The 20,495-nt window shown below is 38.3% G+C and overlaps 1 protein-coding gene across 3 annotated transcripts in view; it reads right to left on the bottom strand.

Annotated features, from left to right (window-relative positions):
- The window catches only part of CRPPA (CDP-L-ribitol pyrophosphorylase A), a 299,557-nt gene that overhangs the window by 186,327 nt on the left and 92,735 nt on the right, over positions 1–20,495 (bottom strand). For all 3 annotated transcript variants that reach the window (XM_032304813.1, XM_032304812.1, XM_032304814.1), the window contains exons 4-5: positions 7,267–7,371; positions 127–172 (exon numbers count right to left, since the gene is read on the bottom strand). In XM_032304813.1, coding sequence (XP_032160704.1) covers positions 127–172; positions 7,267–7,371 — 151 coding nt within the window. The remainder of the gene's footprint in view (positions 1–126; positions 173–7,266; positions 7,372–20,495) is intronic.

Below are 20,495 nucleotides of genomic sequence, written 5' to 3'. Positions count from 1 at the left end.
ACAGACCTCTGTGGCCTACAGGCATTTATACTTCTGAGAATTCTGGGATTTAAAATGTCATGAGAAATTCTGAACGGGCTTACATTTTTGAAACACAGGAACTGACAGTCACAAGGCCAAACATACCCTTAATAATCGATTCAGCTGCATACAGATCTCGTTTGTAGGTCACCTAAAGGACAAACAAACCTCATTAGATTTAACAGAGCAGGAAGGAATGTGAGAGCAATAAAATTATGCCCCAAAGGAAATGATTTATTTTGGAGAAACTATAAACATGTAGTACAGACAATTTCTAAATTATAATATTAGCAAGTTCAGAAAAATACATTCAATTTCTGCAAATTGCTGAATATTGGTTTTTGGATCTTTAAACTGAGATATTATGTGGCAGTGGTTACCAAAATCTTATTAATATAAGTATTATTTCAAAGATAATGTGGTAGTGTTTAAATAAGAGTACTAGCACTACTGGTTATTACTGTTTAATAGTCAAGGTGTATATTGTAAGGAAGGAAGAAAAAGTATATATAACAAAAATCACTAAATCGCATTTTTAGTTGAAATGAGATAATCCTCAAAGATTAATTCATATCAAGAGGAACTTCATTCTGAATTGAAGGAGATAGGTATCTTTATGTAGATAAGGTTCATCCTTCATGTTTTTTATTAATACGTGCATCTGACAGAGACTAAAGTGTGCCTTCGTGTACATAAGAGCAATCATTATCTTTCGTGAAGGATGTAGAAGGTACATCCTTCTTCTAACTGTAACCTGCCGTAGTCCTAGGGCAGAGATTTCCCAGAACATATCCCATGAGCTCAAGCACAGAATATGTCAGGTTTTTGGCAATGCAGTATTAGTTCTTATGTCAGAACTGGAAAACCTAGAAGATACTACACTACTATGATGTAAGTGGTCTAAAAACCCACTTTAGAAAGTACTTACCAAGTGAGTACATTTCTGTGCCTATAATTCATGTACACTTTTTCCCTTCAGATTATCTCGTAACTAGTCTCGTACAAAAACTTTGTTCGGTTCAGGTTGCTCAGGGAACTTCTACCCAAACTAGAGTCCCCTGCTATGCCTTTATCCTGGCCGATAAATCCAGGTGGAAAACATTACCCTATAGTCTACAATTTAAGTAACAGCTAACATGTAACAAAGAAAACCGGGGCACCTGGGTGGCTCAGTCAGTTAAGCGTCTAACTCTTGGTTTCAGCTAAGGTCCTCGTATCAGAATCATGACATTGAGTCGCCTCCCACCCATACCCCCAACGGGCTCTGCCCTCAGCACAGAGTCTGCTTGAGACTAACTAACACTCTCTCTCTCTCTCTCTCTCTCTCGCTCCCCCTACCCCTCCCCACCCTGCACTCAAAAATTTGAACAAAAATTTGACAAGATAGTTAGGTAGAAAACTGCAGTAGCCTTCAGTTAATCTATTGAAGTCACATATAACTTTGTTATATTATTGGCAAAACAAGCACATGAGAACCAAAACTGGTACTATAGTTACTGATCCACAGTGTAATTCCAGTACTTGGATAGAAAGTAGAAAACAGACATTTAAAGGTCCATGCTATGTATTTCACCCAATTAAATAATCTACTGATCTCATTCATTCATTCAATCAAATTTATCAAATAACTACTCTGTTCTAGGTCCTGTTCTAATTTTTGAGAATAGAGCAATGAAAAGAATAAACAAAATTCCTTAATCTGTGGAAACAATATTTTGGTAGAAAAATTATCTTATAAAAATTCTATCAGGTTAAGTTTTCCTGAAAACCCAAAGTTAATTAGATCACTGAAATCAGGCTTCAGTATTTGTAATTCAAATAAGAAAACAGTGTTTTTCTTTAAAAATTTTCTGCTGGGGCACCTGGGTGGCTCAGTGGGTTAAGCCTCTGCCTTCGGCTCAGGTCATGATCCCAGGGTTCTGGGATCGAGCCCCGCATCGGGCTCTCAGCTCAGCAGGGAGCCTGCTTCCTCCTCTCTCTCTGCCTGCCTTTCTGCCTACTTGCGATCTCTGTCAAATAAATAAATAAAAATCTTTTTAAAAAAAATTTTCTGCTGTATAAGGTAAACTCAAAACTGAAATAGGAAGAGGCCTAATTACCGTTATTCATTTTGTGTTCCTTCTGCTATGAGGAATAAAACTGCATTCAAAATCACAAAATGGAGGAACTGTGAAAGTTCCTTCTCCTTTTTTTTCCAAAGATATCTTAATGATGAATTTTTTTAAGTTAAAGAAAAATTGGTCTAAAATCCTAAACTTCCTTTTCTAGTATTCCTGCAAGACTTAACAGTTTTGCATTGCAATCAATCTTACTTAAGATACATACTTACATCACCTAAAGATACTTTCTCCACTATTATTAAAAAATTATTAACTGTATAAACAGGAAATCATCCTAAATTTTCTTTTGTCTACTTTTTCTTGTAGACTGTAGATACCTACTATACATATATTATATTAAAGTCTTTTTATTGTTTACTAATATCTTCTACATAGAGCCTTATTTAATACTTCAACTCCACCTCTCACCAAACACGGATTTAACAAAAATGAAGTATAAAATGTTTCTCACAAGCTGGTGAAGTACAATGTTTAAAAATAGCTTTATTTTTTTTCCTAATTGAAACAGTTAATGCACTTCAAAGGGAACAGTACTGGAAAATGTTGCAATTCTGAACTGAGGAGTTGCCACTTTTTCTGTCAAACTTTTACAGTAATATGGGTTGCCCTTTCCTTATTTTTTTAATTTTCAAAAGTTTATTAAATCAGTTTTGAAGTTGATTTCCTTCTGTCAGTATGATCTGTAGTTTTCCTTGGACCTTGCACAATACATTATGAAAATTAGTTCCTTTAAAAAAAAAAATCAACCCTTTAGTGACAGAAGAAAGCCCTCAATCCTCGGATTCACTTGAGTCACATTGCTCAGTACAGGCTCAGGAGCCACAGAAAGACCAGGGCTCAGGGTCCCCATCTGCCTCTCTCCTAGTTAAACTCACTTTTTGTCTCTTTGTGCTTCTCTGCAGTATTTCATCTGAGTCAAGTGTGTACTAAAAGAAAAGTGTATTCAATACAAGAGAGACTTGGAACTCGGGGCCAGAGCGAGTTTTCTGTCTCTGAGGCCAGGCCTCCCTCAGCTGCCTCAAGGTGGGTTCCAGAGGACACTATCCCACCTACCTGGGTCACTCTGTGGTGACAATATAGTAACTTCAGACTTTTCAGAGCCTCGTTCAGTTGGCCACCACATTACACGAATCGCACAACACTTAGTCCCCATCTTTCCTGTTGTTTAACTTGTAAGCAAATGAGTATGTAGCTCCAATAATTAGAAGTCAGAAAATCCTAAATTTTAAAAAAGTAGAGCATGTTTATTAGATACAGATTTATATTTGGGAAAGTATCTATTTTATTTATTTCCATTTCATCCATTAGGTCTATCTAGAAGATATTTCTTTCCTCTAGACTGGATGAAAAATCTCTAAAGAGAAATAATGTTACCACACTGTATTTTTGAGATTTAAAAGAAGTGATACTATTTGGGTTTTTTTTATTTTTATTTTTTAATTCTATTTATTTATTTGTCAGAGAGTGAGAGCACATGCACACAAGCAAGCACAAGCAGGAGGAGTGGCAGCCAGAGGGAGAGGGAGAGGCAGACTTCCAGCCAAGCAGGAGCCTGATGTAAGGCTCCATCCCAAGACCCTGAGATCATGACTTGAGCAGAGGGCAGACACTTAACTGATTTAGCCACCCAAGCGTCCCTTTTTAAACAAGGATGCCATGACACTTGGATCTTTAAAAAAAAAGAAAAAAAAAGTTCCCATCAAAAGGATTCCTGAAAAGTCCGTTATTTCAATAACATGTGATGACTCAAACACTTCAGAAACTCCTCCTAAACAAGTATTTTCAGACAATGAACACAGCTTAATTTCTTCAATACCTGGTTATAAATCTTTTATGCCTTAAGGATAGTTGTAACATTTAGAAACAAAAGGCTTATTCAATTCTCTATAGTGTAGAAAGTGGGCAAGTATGTAAGAATATTGGGGCAAAAATACAGTACAATTATAAATGACAGGAATGGAAGTTTTTATGTCCACTGGATGAAATTTTGTCAAATAACAGTATGTTCACTAATGTCTGGCAAGGCATCACCCCTCAGGAAAAGCATGAGAGCCAATTCCTATCCCAGAAACCAGTACTGTTCTCTTCTGTGATTGGGTAGTCTTTGTCATGGGGAGTGGGGGATGTCCTCTACTCTGCATGGTGATTTAAAGCCGTTAAGGTTCCCTCCAGACACCAAAGGAGCCATTGCAAGAGATGTGACATAACTGTGAACATTTACTTCTTGCACTTACTTCTACAAAAGAGTATGTAAAATACAAAATAACCTTCCCAGGATTTCTGGTGGCAATTCAAATAGTCCTATTTGAGACTGGCATGAGACATTCTCGTCTTTCCTCACACCACTGTGTGGGCTAACTCCCTGACTTCTAAGGGGTAAGGGAAGGTATCGTGGATCTGTGTTTCAGAATCCTTCCTTATCTTACTTTTTATGGTAGTAAAATGTCTCCTGAAACGCATTTTTTTACCATTCAAGATTTAGGCGTCATGAGCCAGGTCGTTGGCTCAGCGACCTGAATCCAGTACTGGTTTTAGCCGCATTGTACTAAATCTTTTTTCAGATCTCAATTTTTAAAAAATGGTAGCACTTTCCCATTAGTATAGAATTTGAACACTACTTTCTAGTGTAGATTCCATTGCTTTGGTTTAAAGAGAAACTGAGTAAGTTTATCCTACAAAACGCCAAGGCCACAAAGTAAATGAGAAGCCTATACTGAAGACAATTCATACAAGGTCCTGAAGAAGGTTCAGAGAGCTATACCAATAGCTAAGAAGAAAAGGGGGTGGGGGAAGAAAGGAGGCATAAAGAGGAAACAGGGACCCTAAAACTACAGTACTTGAACTGAAAATAATTTCACCTCAATTGTCATTAAAAATAAGGTATCAGAAAAAAGACCTCCTATCTGCCATTTGAAAGATTTTTTCCCCAATCCATTGCATTACCTGCCCTCCTAGAATGCAAGATCCCATTATGCACACATTGTAAAGAATAAGGCTTCTTTACACCCCACCCCACCCCACCCCACCCACCCTAAAGTGAAACTAGAATGATGATCCCTCAGGGGCCTAAGCGTGGGGAATGTTTACTAATTTCCTAGGGCTCCTGTAAGGAAGGACCACAAATTGGGTGGTTTGTTCTCTCACACTAGTAGAGACTAGAAGTCTCAAAGCAGGGGTCTGCAGGGCTTTGTATGTAAAAGAACTTTTCTTGGCCTCTTCCCACTTTGCCGTGCTTGGCAGCCATGTTTGGCTTTCCCTTGCTTCTACAAACAGCACCGTATTCCCTGCCTCTATTGTCACTGGTATTCTCCCTTTCTCTCTGTCCTCCTCATGCATTTCTTACATGCTGAATTCACGGCCTACTCCATGTCAATATGACCTCAACTGAACTTGATCAGATCTGTAAAGACACTTTTCAAATAAGGCCTCATTCCCAAGTGCCAGAGTTAGAACTTGAACATTCCTTCAAAGGGGACACTGTTCAGCCCACAACGGCGTGATGAAATGACTTACCAGAGGAGGAGACGCCCTGGGAAAGCCAATCCCTTGCCTTAGAGCACAGACAGTTGGTGCCCATGAAAGGGAAGCAGAGCACCAAGACGTGAGAAGTAATACTGTGTTGTTGGAGAAAGCAGTGAAAGAGGAAGATTTCAAAAAAAAAAATCCAAAACAAAATTCAAACAAATTTGTGAGGAACAAGTGGAAAATTTCAAGAGCAATGTGTTACTTTCCTCTCATCTGCACATCTCAGGGGGCTTGACAAATTTCAAAAAGGCTCTGAACACTCACAGAAATAGATCACCACACACACCCTTAAGACATCAAAAATGAGGCCATGGAGTATTAAATGAACATGTAAGTAGCAATAAAACTTGTCTGAGAGTTTCCACTTTCCTCTCCTGTTGTCTGCCAAGTAAGTCCAGCACACAGTCAGAAGGGGCTGTACAGAGATGCAAGTCAGGATCTGTAACAAAACACCTAATTGGTAAACACTGTAGTCCTTACAATATGTTTACTATCATCTGAACCATAGACAAAAAAGGAAACACAAAATGAATAAAATGTTTGCCTGCTGGGATGAAGACATTTGGTTACCCTTAAAAAAATAATAATACTGCATGAATCTTCTCTACCAGGCAATAATCCAGGCATACCAATATTTTATAATTTCAGACCATTTTAAGTATATACGAGACAATCTTAGCATACAGCAAGGACCATCATGTTACTGTATTGAATACCTAATAAAATTATAGGGTTTTCTGTTTTGTTTTTAAGTCAATGAGGAAATATGTTTTTGGACTCGTATCATTTTAGAGTTAGGATGAATCTTAACTTATCAGATTTAGGTGGAAGCATTATAAAGATTTCACTCCTTACTTCAAAAGCAGCAATACTTCAAAAAATAAAAATATCCTACCCTATTTCAGAATATACTGCTCAACACATTTCTACCTCCTGAACAAAGGAAAGCCACACAGTGAAACATTCCAGCGTCCACTGGACATTTTAGTAGGATAGTGCTACAATCACTTCATTCCCTCGAAAACAAAAAAGTATGTCATCAAGAGTCAATCCTTCTTACATTCAAGAGCCTAACACCTTACTGGGGCTACCAAGTGGGTCCAGTCACCCACCCCACTAAGTCAGGACTCTGCAGATATTTCCTGAACCCACTTAAGTTGGAGCTACCACCTTCCCAGGGCCTGGAAGGAAAGCTTGCTACTGTGAAAAGCTGATTTGCATCCTCAATCCAATGGAATTTAAGGAAACTGAATATAAGAATATAGAGAGAGAAAAGAAAAGAAAATGAATAAAACCATCTTATCAGCTAAAATGGAATCTGTTTGAATAAATTATCTCAAAGTATATTTTCTGCAAACCAAGAAATAGAAATGATACATACTTTGATTCTCAGGAAACCCAGTAAAACTCTCAATACCTTTAAAGTATACATACATATATATCCTTATACCTCAAAATACTGGTTCAGTGTGAAACCAAGCATTTTTATACATTTCTTTATTTTCTTAAGCACCTGGAAAGTGTTTATGCTTATAGAATGTATCTTGGGAATTACATATAAACACAGCCAAAATCCAAAGTAAAATGCCAACTTCCTTACCTTCCAGAGGTCAGGTGATCCTTCCACAAGTTTGGCATTAACATGACCATATTTTAGAGCCAACTGCAAACACTCAGTTCCAAATTCCAAGTCATAGTCACTACACTGGGTAGAAAAAAAAAAGTTTAAATACATTTTTAAGCAAAACTTCTATTTCATATCAATATATAAAAGGAAAAGCCTAGACAACTCACAAACTCTGATACTACTGATACATCAAGTTCCATAATAATTGTCCCTATGCTTGAAATGTAAAAAGATACAGGAAGTAGGCAAGTTGCAACCTTAAGTTTTGAACTTGAAACTTAAGTTTTCAACTTGAAACTCAATAGTTTCAGGGGCCAAATAAACAGAATACTTTTTTTGATTATAAGCTACCTTTCCCAACCTGTTTCTAAAATGCCTGCAAGTATGGCTGAAATTTTTTTATATCAGGATATTATCTGACAAATAAATGTATCCATTGAACTCCAACCCGATGCTATTTTTATATTAAGATATTCGCAAGTCACAGCTTTTGTTCATTTTAATATTTTACATAACAATACATGTTTTACAAATTTATATTTTGATTCTGAACATGAAAACAGTTTAGTATGCCATTATTAGACAAAAATAGAAAGGCTTGGGGCATCTGGGTGACAGTTTAGCGTCTTGGTTTCTGTTCAGGTCATGATCTCAGGGTCATGAAATCGAGCCCCCCATTGGGCTCTATGCTCAGCTGGGAGTCAGCTTGAGATCTGCTCCCTGTGGCCCTCTCCCTGCTTGTGCACATGCTCCCTCCCTTTCCCATTCAAATAAGTAAATCTTAAAAAAGAAAATGGTAAGGTCTCTCGTAGATTTAGTAAAGCTTTTTTCAAGCATTTTAAACAAAACTATTAAAATGATCAAAACAATTCAGCTGAACAATACTGGTACCAATCATGTCCAAGCTCTATACTCAGAAGTATTTAAAGATAAATGAGAGGTCTATTAGATCCACAAGGAAACCATATCTTTTTTTTTTTCAATCTTTTTTAAAGATTTTATTTATTGGAGAAAGAGAGTGAAAGAAATCACAAGTGGTGGGGAGGAGCAGAGGGAGAAGTAGCCTCTGCTAAGCAGGGAGGCTGATGAGCAGCTCAGCTTAATCCCAGGACTCTGAGACCATACCTGAGCTGAAGGCAGTTGCTTAACTGACTAAGCCACCCAGGCACCCCAAGGACTCAAAACTTAAAGCGGAAGCTGATCTGTAACAAATATTTTGCTAAAGGCTATGATAGATGCAACACTAAAATATCTACAAGTAGACATGGAGATAAAATACTTAATCCTGTGTGAAGGCATTAGGCCTTGCAAAGGAAATGATCTCTGATCTCATTCTACAGACTGAATAAAACTGGAGAGAGGCATAACTTAAGGAAAAAGGTGGTATATAATCAGAGAAGTTTCAGACATCTGATAGATTTATGTTTTGGAAAAAACATACCCAGGTGAGAAAGACTGCATCAAGGCCACAAATATCAGTATTACATTCAGCACGCACTGCCAGGGCTATTTTGCTGTACTAGATATCCTAAGGTTCTAATTATAATGGGTTGTCAAAGTAATGGACAAGAAAATAGAACCACCCAATATACATAGTCCCAAATTGACCAGAATGGTCTCTCGGCTTAAATTTTCTATTCTGATACACTACTTAACATCACATATTTCTTAGACAATGTAATTTTAAAATAAGTATTATCGACATTTGTTATATTCAAGTAAGACAAATGCTAACCCTCTTCTTTGTATTTCTACCATCTGTACAGACTCATTTAGCAGTATGTGAGATCTATATCAGTCAACAGAATGCTCTCTTTAACACATGGTCAAATCCCGAGGATGGCCAGCAATAACCCTTTTTCTGACTCTTTTCAAAGCCAAGATATTTAACACATTCGTGGAAAGCCTTAAAGATCCTCACAAAGTACATGTTGAGAGGAGACCACAGGAACAGGTATTTCCTCCTGTCTAGGTGTTGAAAAGAGAATTACTTGATGCTCTACTCCTGCCACTCATATGTTGATGGCAGCAGCCCACAAACTGTATGAAGTCTTTAGGATACAAGTCACTAGAGCCAATGGGAAACAGAAAATGTTGAGTGACGGATATATGAAATATATACTGAAAATAGAGGCTGAGCAATCTTGGCAGAAAGAGTACCATGAATTTGTCATTTATTGTATAGATTACTATTACAACTATTTGTGGGGGTTTTGATAATTTCTCTAATAAAATTTTTACTTCTGCAGTAAGTTCAAAAAATACATAATTAATAACCTACCAAATTCTAAATTCCTACATTTCTCAGTAACACTGACCATTATTTCTACTTTTGTGTAAGAGATGGAAAGCTGGAAAAAGTACACTTCTTTCCTGAAGAAAAATCATGTAAACTACAAAAGCATAACTTTTTCTTGAACCCACCGTAGCTGAGGTCACAAGCTGACAAAGTAGCCATAAATCTAAGAAAACGCATGCCTCTACCAAGGACAAAGAGGATGCCATCACCCGCTCACCTACAAACAGCACAAGAACAAAACAGCAGATGACACGCAAGCAGGTAAAAAGAAATAAATGGAGAACTTCAACACATTGCTAAATAGTGAATGAAGGTGACCTCGAGAATATAGAATCCCTGGAGGTCACATACTCAACAGGAGTGTTTACACCCTTGCAGGCTCCCCTTCAGTAGTGTACTACTAGGGGCTCATAAATGGTATATTACTATTTGAAGGTGACTCTGCCTGTATATACTTTCTACGCTCAAGGCATATAGTAAACATTTTTAAGTTTAAAATAAATCAATAATGATAAGATAGAATCATTTAAAAATGAGAAATATATACAAAGGCAGGCAAACCAAGAGAAAAACCGAACTTAGGGGACAAACAGAAAACAACTAGCACGATAGATTTTAAAAGAAGAAGTCAGTGTGTAATTGCTGGAAATTTTTATCTTTATCATCTACCGTGGGGATTATAGTAATATCACTGATCACATAACATACACACACTGATAGTAAGAACCCTCTGTGCCCTTAAACTTGTAGCCCGAAAGAATGCCAAACAATATTCCTCCCAGGCAGAAGCTCTAAGGATACTGTTGTCAGAGTTCCCCAAATATAGTTAATCTCAAAGTCAAAGTCAAACAGCTCCACCTACATAACCCACCAATCTAATCAGTGTCCAATACATAAACTCAGATTTAACTGAAATCAAGACTAACATGAAATATAAGGTCAAAAAGGAAAAAAAAATCTTTTGGAGGAACTCTGCAGTTAAAAAAAGACTTCAGCATGGTAACTGAGAAAGTGTTAGTATTTGTAAAATAGGATGTTCTTTAAAAGGGTGGAAAATAGAGAAAAAAGCAGTGACCACAAAGTCCAATATGTAAAAAAGAAAAAAGAAAAACCAGAAGGAAAGAACATAAAAAGTAGGAGAAATAACCAAATATTTCCCCCAAAATTACAATAATAAAGAACACGAGTTTCCAAATTAAAAAGTCTCACAGAATGTAGAAGCTAATGGATGAAAATACACCAAACCCAATTAAAAGAAACAAGAAAAGTCTCCTAAAAAGCAGGAACCCAAATTTGTTGAGCTTTAATAGCAACAATGAAAATGAGAAAAACAAAGCAACAGTTTCTCCATAATTTTGAAGATAATTGTTGTCAATATAAAACTGTACTTCAAGAAAACTTATTTATCACCTGAGTATAGAATATGGATTTCCACAAACACTGCAGGACTCAACAGAATTTTAGTTCCTATGCACTCTTTTTCATTCCAAGTTTCATAGGCTTTGTCTTTTATAGAGCAGTCTTAGTTTCCCAGCAAAGTTGAACAGGAAGCACAGTATTTCCCACATGTCCCCTACCCTCACATCACACAGCTTCCCCCACTACCCAATTCTACACCAGAGTGGTACATTTGTTACAATCAGTGAGCCTACCCCCCACACACATTACCACCCCAAGTCCACAGTTTACACTAGGATCCCCTCAGTATTTTTAAGTTTAATGAGTTGGCACAAACATACAACAACGTATATGCATCATTTCGGTACCGTAAGGAGCACTTTCACTGTGTTAAAAATTCTCCACACCCCTCCTGTTCATCCTATTCCTTGCCTCCAACCCATGATAACCACTGAATGTTTTCCTGCTTCCACAGTTTGCCTTTTCCGGTAATCATGTACTTTTTAATTTTAATGAAGTCCAGCTTATCAATTATTTCATAGATCACACCTTTGGCATTTTATCTAAAAAGGTATCACCATACCCAAGGTCATCTAAGTTTTCTCTTTTCTAGGAGTTTTGTGGGTTTTTTGCTTTGCGTTCAGGTCTATAATCCCTTCTGAAGTTTTGTGAAGGGTGTAAGTCGTGCCTGGATTTTTTTTTTATGTGAATGTTTACTTGTTAAAACCCTATTTACTGAAAAGACTACCTTTGTTCCATTATCTTCCTTTTGCACTTTTGACAAAAATCTGTCATTTATATAGTCTGTTTCTGGACTCTATACTCTGTTCCACTGACTCATGTGTCTCTCCTTTCTTCTACCTACTAGACTGTCTTGATTACTGCAGCTTTACAGTGAGTCTTGAAGTTGAGTAGTCAGTCTTCCAAACCTTATCCTTCTTCAATATTGCACTGGCTGTTCTGCATCTTTTGTCTCTCTATATAAACTCTAAAATCAGTTTACAACCACAAAAAATACTTGCTGGGCTTTTCACTGGGATTGCTTTGAGTCTAGAGACCACACTGGAAGAACTGACATCTTGGTAATACTAAGTCTTCCTATTCATGAAATGTTCTAGATCTCAATTTATTCAGTGCTTTTATTTTGCTTAGAGTTTTGTAGTTTTCCTCCTATGGATCTAATACGTATTGGGGAAAATTTTTAAGTATTTTATTTCAATTTTTGAGCACTAAGTGTAAATGAAATATTTAATTTCGAGTTCCACCTGTTCTTTGCTATTATGTAAGATAGCGGTGGACTGTTATTTATTAACCTTTAATTATGCAGCTTTTCTACAATCATTTATTTCCACTTTAATTCTTCCAGGTTTTCTTCAAAGACAATTATGTCATCTGCAAAGAAAGATTTATTTTGCCTCTCCCAATCAGAGTACTTACGTCCTTTCTTATTACTAAAAATTCTAATACAATGTTGAAAAGGAATGGCATGAGCACATTTTTGCTTTGTTGCTGATCTTGGTGGGCAAGCTTCTAGTTTATCATTAAGTATGATGTTAGCAGGGGTGCCTGGGCATCACAGTCTGTTTAGTATCTGACTCTTAATTTCAGCTCAGCTCATGATCTTGGGGTCCTGGGATCGAGTCCCACCTGGGCTCCCCCCGCTCAGCAGGAAGTCTGCTTGTCTCCCACTCCCTCTGCCTCTCACCCCACTTGTGCGCATGCTCTTTCTAAAATAAATAAATCTTCAAAAAAGAAAATAGTATTGAGACACATGTGTGGCTGAGTTGGCTAAGCATCTACCTTTGGCTCAGGTCATGATCCCAGGGTCCTGGGATTAAGTCCCTGATACATCAGGCTCCTTGCAAGGAGCCTGCTTCTCCCTCTGCCTGCTGCTCCTTCTGCTTGTGCTGTCTCTCAGTGTTAAATAAAAACAAAATCTAGGAAGAAAGGAAGGAAGGAAGGAAGGAAGGAAGAAAGGAAGGAAGGAAGAAAGAATGCATAGATGTCAGCTATAGGTTTTTGTACCTCATCTTCATCAAATTGAGGAAGTGCTCCCCCTATTCTAGTTCGCTCAGATTCTACCATGAGTAGCTAGACTTTGTCAAATACTCTTCTTGCATTATTGAAATATTTTGTTTTTCTTCTTCAGCTTGTGGATGTGATGTACCACAGTTGATTTTTAAAAGATGAACTAGCCCTCAATACCTGGAATAAATCCCAGGTGGCTAAAGTCTTTAATTCTTTACATACATTGTCAGACCTACTTGCTAATGTTTTCTTGAGGATTTTTCATTTATGTTCATGACAGTGGGCTGTTATCTTCTTACCATGTCTTTGCTTTTACAATAGTCTGGCATCAGAATGAGCTGGCAATCCCTTCCTCTGCTGCAATCCTCTATGGGAGAATATAGAGAATTGAAATTTCTTCTTTAAACATCTGTTATATTTTATAAGCAAAAGCATCTGGGCTTCAGTCTACTTTAGAAAATTACTGATTCTATTTCTTTAATAGACATATGCCTACTCAGTTCGTCTACTCTCATGTGAGTTAGGCAGATTGTCTCTCTCACTCAATCATTCAATTTCATCTAGGTTATCAAATTTGAGGACAGAGTTGTTCATATTATTTCTTTTATCCTGTAATTTCTAGCAGTTCTATAAAGATGTTCCCTATTTCCTGTGTGGGTTATAATTTGAATATTTTCTTCCTTGTGTGGTAAGGATACTCTCTTAGTCTTTTCAAAAAAACAGCTTTTGGGGTTTTGTCTTGGTTTTCCATTTTATTCATTTCTGTTATAGTTTTTACCATTTTTCTCTGCTTACTTTGGAATTTATTTGCTCTTTTTCTAATTCTCTAATACAGAGTTTTAGATTATTAATTAGATGCATTTTCTTTTCTACTGTGTACATTCAACACTATGCATTTCCCTTTAAGGACTGCTCCTGCCATATTTCAAGGTAAGTGTTTTCATTTGTGTTTAGTTCAAAATATTTTAAATGAAATTTAAAATGTGACCTCACTTCTGACAGATCTAAAAAGAGTTGCAGATTTTTCAATTTGCTCAACTTTTTAGTTGTTCTTAGAAAGGAGTGACAGTCTCTAAGCTCTTTACAGTCATAGGAAAACAGAAGTTTCCCCATGCACTCTTTCTCAGGATATGGTGCTCCACAAAATTGAGAAGGGTAATGAGTCACTTGAAGACCTAGGATATAAAAAGTTGTAAAAAGTGGGATATCCTAACACAGTAGTGAAGTAGAGTCTCAAGATGATTGCTATGTACACGGCAGAATGATAAGGGTACCTACAAATGGAAAGAAATGCATAGGCACAGTTTAAGAATGAATAGAATCTCTTTGGAAGGTCTCAGGGGAAACTGCCTCTAAGAAGGAAGAACAAGGGACAGTGATGACACTCAGGCTCTCTTTTTACCCTTGGTACATGTACGCTGTCCTTGTGTATGCTACTCAAAAAAATTCATGTTAACACTTATGTAGTGTAATGTTACATACAACATCAGTATTCCCAAGAAATAGACGCTTCCAAGTTAAGGACTTTGTTTCCAAAACACATGTATTAAATACTTTTGCTAAATCAATCTGATATTCTGGTGATAATTAAGTTACGGAACATTTAAACATCTAAACATTGAATTTGAAAATAATAGTTTATGTGTATTACTATATCATGAAATATGAACTGTATGTGTGAAGTATTAATTTTCAATTTGTTGTTTTTAATAACTTGAAGAAATTTGCAAACTGCCCATTAAAATTTATAACAAGTCCTTAAATGGATTTGCTGAATTGATGGAAGTATATGTATACTCTCATGAAGTTGAGACCTTATTGCCAAGTGTTGAAGAGCATGGACCCTGAAGTCAATAGAGTCAGTTGGATCCTAACTGTGATCTTTCCACATGACAAGCTGCGGAGAAGTTAAGTAGTCTGTTCCTCAGTTTGCTCCATCTGGAGAAACAGAGAATGAGAATTATTCAAAGGAACAGATAGATGGGGTATCTGGTTTAGTGTCTAGTTTATGGCTATTCCTTGATAAACCGGATACTGATTATGAATTGAGATAGTTAACTATACAAACTGGGATTTAATAAGTAGTCAGAAGCTTTTCAATAACACCTAATGTTTATGTTAAGTTCAATTTCCTCTATCCTAATATTGGACTAGCTCTGACCACGTGTATTGATCTTTTCGTTCTGCTTTCCCTTACACCCTGTTTCCATCAAGAAATAGGAAAATTGGGGCGCCTGGGTGGCTCAGTGGGTTAAAGCCTCTGCCTTCAGCTCGGGTCATGATCCCGGGGTCCTGGGATCGAGCACCACGTCGGGCTCTCTGCTCCACGGGGAGCCTGCTTCCTCCTCTCTCTCTCTCTGCCTGCCTCTCTGCCTACTTGTGGTCTCTGTCCGTCAAATAAATAATAAAATCTTTAAAAAAAAAAAAAGTCTTTAAGAAATATGAGGAAAATTAAAATCATAGTTGGGAAACTAAAGATAGAAACAAGAAAAAAGAAAAGTGTGTATAACCATTATGAATTCTCAATTGTGACCATTACAGTAATGGATTTTCTCTACCCATTTTAAAGTACTCTGTAAATCACACCTAGTTGAAGCTTTCTGTTATGTATATACTGCTTTACTGTTTTCTTCTGTGTGTAGTAAAGTTTTATGAGTAATGCCAAAGTAATAAACCACCCGTATTTTTCAGTCCTTCATGGATCTTTACCCCATAGTTAACCTCCTTCCCTACCCTTTCTACTGTACCATTCTGTCATGCTGAAGTACACTCAAACTCATTAAGTAACAGGTTCTTCACCCCCTAAAGCTGAAGGTATACCAATTGCTTGACGTCATTCGCAAGAGGTATCTACTGCTTTTCCCAACCACCACTTACTGACAGGGCTTGAAGTCAAACTTAACATTCTGTATCTCCACTGTTCTTCCATGAAAAAGACCTATCCTTCCAGAATTTATGCCATCTGGCAAAATCTTCTGATCTTCTTAGTACTATCATCTCTCACTACTTCACAGCTCTGCAGTTTTAGGCAGATGGATCAGTCTTCCTTTTTGTTCCAACAACTGACATTACACTGGCTGAATTCCAAGTTAACACACAAAAAGTTTCAAATTCTCTAGAAGTTTCCTTGACCTTTTATCTTCACCTGAACAACTACTTACTATAATTAATCCTAGAAACATGGGGTTTTTGACAATTATTAAAGAGTTTTATTAACAGGTGTTTGCTGTTTTTTGGCTGGAAAAAGAAAAAAGTTTATCATCTTTTATTACAAATTAAAAGTGAGGTTCTTGAAAATCTTAACTTGACCAGATGAAACTATTTAAAAACCTTTAAAGAGATATTGAGAAAAACAAGGCATTTTTTTAAAAAACACATTTGTCATTACAAAAAACAGAAATCTTTAGGTAAAAGTAATAAAAATCCTACACTGCAGAGATAATGCAGACAGTTCCATTTATCTGGTCACTGGGCAAAAAGCAAGGACTTAAGGTCTTCAGCTTCTGTCTTTTGTTCATTTCTTATTGCTGGAATTTCATCTTCATTTCTTTTTTTTTTTTTTTAACTTTATTTTTTCAGTGTCGTTTTCATTTCTCTGTGTTGGATCACTAAACCTGATGAAGGTAGATAGAGTAAGCCCGCATTTACTCAGCCCTGCCCTGCTCAGCCTCGGGAGAAGAGGAACTCTCAGCCGCAGCCGCTGGATGGTTTGCTTTTGTCTCTTTGTCATCCTGTGGTTCAGGGTCTTCTGGGAATCTGCATCAGTAGCTGAGTTGCAGCAGTAGATGCTGAGGTGGCTGCTGACTATAGGTCTCGTCTCCTTGATTTTCCTTGTGTTCTTCATTGCTGTCCTGTCCAGGTTGTGTTTGGCCAGAAAGCCCCCTGCAGAATCTCAGTCTATGACCCCAATACACATTCTGCCTCACTGGTCAATCTTGTTCTCCTGCACCCTGGCTGTCGCAGTACCCTCCATCTCTTCTCCCTGCCCGGCAGGGCCTGAATACAGGGGTGGGTGCCCACAGGGTCTCCCCATACACAGTAAGATGGGAACCACTGTCTGCGATAGAGCCTGAGCCGTGGGCAACACCCGCACCCCTACCCGAGTGTGCCTACTCTCCTAGCCCTCGTTCTCCGCCACCCACCACCCCACCCCTTGGCTTTCAGTATTCTGACAGTTCTGCTGGTAACTGTGTGGACAATCCCTGCCACGTGGATAGCGTCTATAATGATTCCAGTCTGCTGCATATTTACTGCCTTGCACCAGAGCGCCACCAGAGCCGGTCCCATTTGCTGTCCCTGCCCCTCTTCTCCTTCGACATCTTCCAACTCCACGGTCTCTACATCTCCTACACTGTGAAGGTACTGCCCATGTTCTTCTTTATGGCAGTCTGGTGTACAAACTCCTTGGTGTCGTCATTCCTGACGAAACCATATCCATTACTCTGAACCCTTTTACTGTTCCCCAAACCTTCACTGGGATCATTTCCTTGTCCTAGCTGCCGGGTGCCACGGCCCCCTGCACTACTCCCCGTGCTGCCAGGGCTCCTAGGCAGCACCGAGCAGGGCGGCGGCGGCAGCTGGTGGGTCCTGTCCTCACTGCCTAAGGTGGCAGTGACACTGACCAGGCCAGCTACTGGGTGGGTGGCTGCAGCTCCTCCCTGAGTGTGACAGTAATAGCCTGGAATCCACTCCGGGCTTCCCCTACCAAGCCAACCCTACAAACTTGATTTTTTTTCCTTTTCCCTTAGTGATCCGTTCTTTATTTCAATTGTGTTGTTTTTGTTTTTTTCTTTTATAATTCAAGTACAGCAGACACAAAATGTTCCACTACTTTCAGGCTCACAACCATGATGGGACAAGTCTGTACATTATGCTCTGCTCATCAGAAGTGGAGCCGCCATCTGTCACCACAGGACACTATTACAACACCACTGACTATATTCCCTATGTCATGCCTTTCATCTGCGTGCCTCGCGCTCACCATTCTGCCAGGCCCCCATCCCTATCTCCTCCCCTTCGGCAGCCACCTGCCAATTTGAGTTCACCCCTATCTGTAGCTCCTCTGACATGTTTAATTTCCTCAATTCAAGTCTCTGACCAGAACCTCCAATCTATCATTTCTTTACTCTCTTCGCCCATTAATCTTGCCCTTTTGACTCACTGAGGCATCCAACACCATAAAACTACCATGTGATCTTGATTGGAAAACCTCTATTTTCTTAGACTGCCCTTAAAAAAAAAAAAATCAGGGAAGTACAACTGAAGGCATTAAAAATTTATCAGTAGCATCCTAGCTGCCTCCATCCATTATCTACCTACTGGATCTCCTTTATGAACTTCAACTATCGATCAATCCTATTGTTTCATTCCCTTAGTTTTCAATTTATATTTTTATCAGTTTTAGGTGTACATGGCTTAAAGAACCAAATATCCCTACAAGATTCGTTACAAGTTTACATCACCCTCTTCACTGTAATTTGTCATCTCCAGATGCAATTATTTCTCCTTCTTTCAACTGATTAATTTATTATTTGTTTCCATGTTTAACAGTCAACAATTGCGGAGGAACAAGTATCAGACCTCGGTGGTATGCAGTAATAGCTTCCGTCTCACTCACAACACTCTGGGTTGGCCGCGACAACTGTGCTTCTAGCTGCGCTGCTGGGAGTTGGCTGTGGCAGCTCCGGCCTACTGGGCACCCTCTGCAAGACAAACTGGAAGGGCTACAACCAACCAGTGTATGCCTTCCTCATACTGCCGTACTTGAAACCGCAGGACCACAAGCCTAACAGAAAATCACAGTTAAGCCTCTACCTCATCATTTCTGCTAAAAATCCCAAAGCAAGTTAGAAGGCCCAATCCAGAATCACCAACCAGGAAAATCGATTTCACTCACCAAGAGACCGTGGCAAGGGCACATAAATATAACAGTGTCCAAGGACTGAAAAACTGGGGTCACCTAACCTGCTTATCGCAATGCATCTCTGAACATACTTGGGATGCTGCTTCTTTGTCTTCTGAATTGGCTCTCTATTGAAGAATTCTGTCATCCTCCTAACCTCACCACGATACACACTAATACTTACTATTCCCCATCCATTCAATGTCATAATTTTGGTTAAGTCAGTATTGAGTGTTTACATCATTATATAAACATTCCTCCCAGGTAAGTCATAGATTAGAATTCCTTTTTTTTTTCAGAAGCCTTTGTCTTCCCTGGAATTAGAACTTATCTTCTAAACTAAGTGTTTCGTTTTCCAGATACTTAGGACTCATTCAACAGCTAACACTGAGGTATTTGTTTAATTCTGCTTTTCAGATGTTTAGACACAAGACACTTCACCAATATTATATTCCTGAAGTAATCACCCCTTGGAGTCTTCTGAGCTTTTTCAACATGGCCTGGTTGTCCTTTGCCACTCACATAGTTATGATTTTTAAATCTCCCTATACCATTGTTGTGGGAATAATCTACATCTCCCTGCTGTCATGGGTCTCTTATCTTCTGTATTCCATGGAATCTTTCTTCAATGACTACCTCATTTTTGTGGAAAAAAAAATCCTCTAATAGCTTTCTGAGAAAGAGACCCTAAGAGTTAAGTTTTTAAATCATTTTTTACTGCCTCATTTCTCTGCCATTTCCACCCTTTTATTTTCTCTTTCTTGACAATTTTTGTTATTGAATATTGACTCTCTTTGATTGCACTTCTAATTTTCTCTTCTTTCCTGTATTTCATCCTTTTGTCCTTTGGGAAAGAGTTTCTCAGATTTGCTTTTTATCCCAGATCTTTTATTCTCTAATTTTTTTTTTTTTAGCATTGTGAACTTGTTTCCTGTTTACAATTACTTGATCTTTGTAATGATATTAACTTCTAAAATCTTTCTGTTTCCCAGCCTGTTTGCTGCATCTTCTACGTTACTCTTCCCTGTCTCAGTCTCTATCCTCCACACTAAGCACATTCTCTAGATGGTCCAGTAATACTCATCAGCCTCTATTTAAGAGTGGAAGATTCAAGAGCTGTTAACCAATGATGGCAGAGTTAGAGTTTGTGAACAGTAAGCTTCATAGCAGCATGATGGGGTTAAGATGCTTACAGGGGAACCTCTGAAATTAGTATTTTTAGGTCTTTATTTGTAGACTGGACAGACTCTCTAAAAAAAAACTCTTCCAATTTTCAGCCAAGATGGAAGCAAAGCCACCATGATACCAGCTGCTGAGTGTGATAAGGGGCCATGGCCTTTCCTACTTAGCCAGTACTGAGCACATGGTCTGTGAGTCACTATTTTAGGCAAAGTGCTCATTTTCTCAACTGTACCCAATATTTTTCCCAGACATAGGGAATACTTCACTCCCCCCTTCCCCCGCCACCATCCTTTGTTTAGGGGTAGGTCATGGAGAGGAAATAATGAGTTATACACCAGACTGCCTCTCTAACAATGTCCAGTGAACCCTCCATATTTTGTACCCCTTCCACTC

Source organism: Mustela erminea, chromosome 11, assembly GCF_009829155.1.
Source record: "Mustela erminea isolate mMusErm1 chromosome 11, mMusErm1.Pri, whole genome shotgun sequence".
NCBI classification, from domain to species: Eukaryota; Metazoa; Chordata; class Mammalia; order Carnivora; family Mustelidae; genus Mustela; species Mustela erminea.
This window is presented reverse-complemented; position numbering and strand designations above follow the sequence as displayed.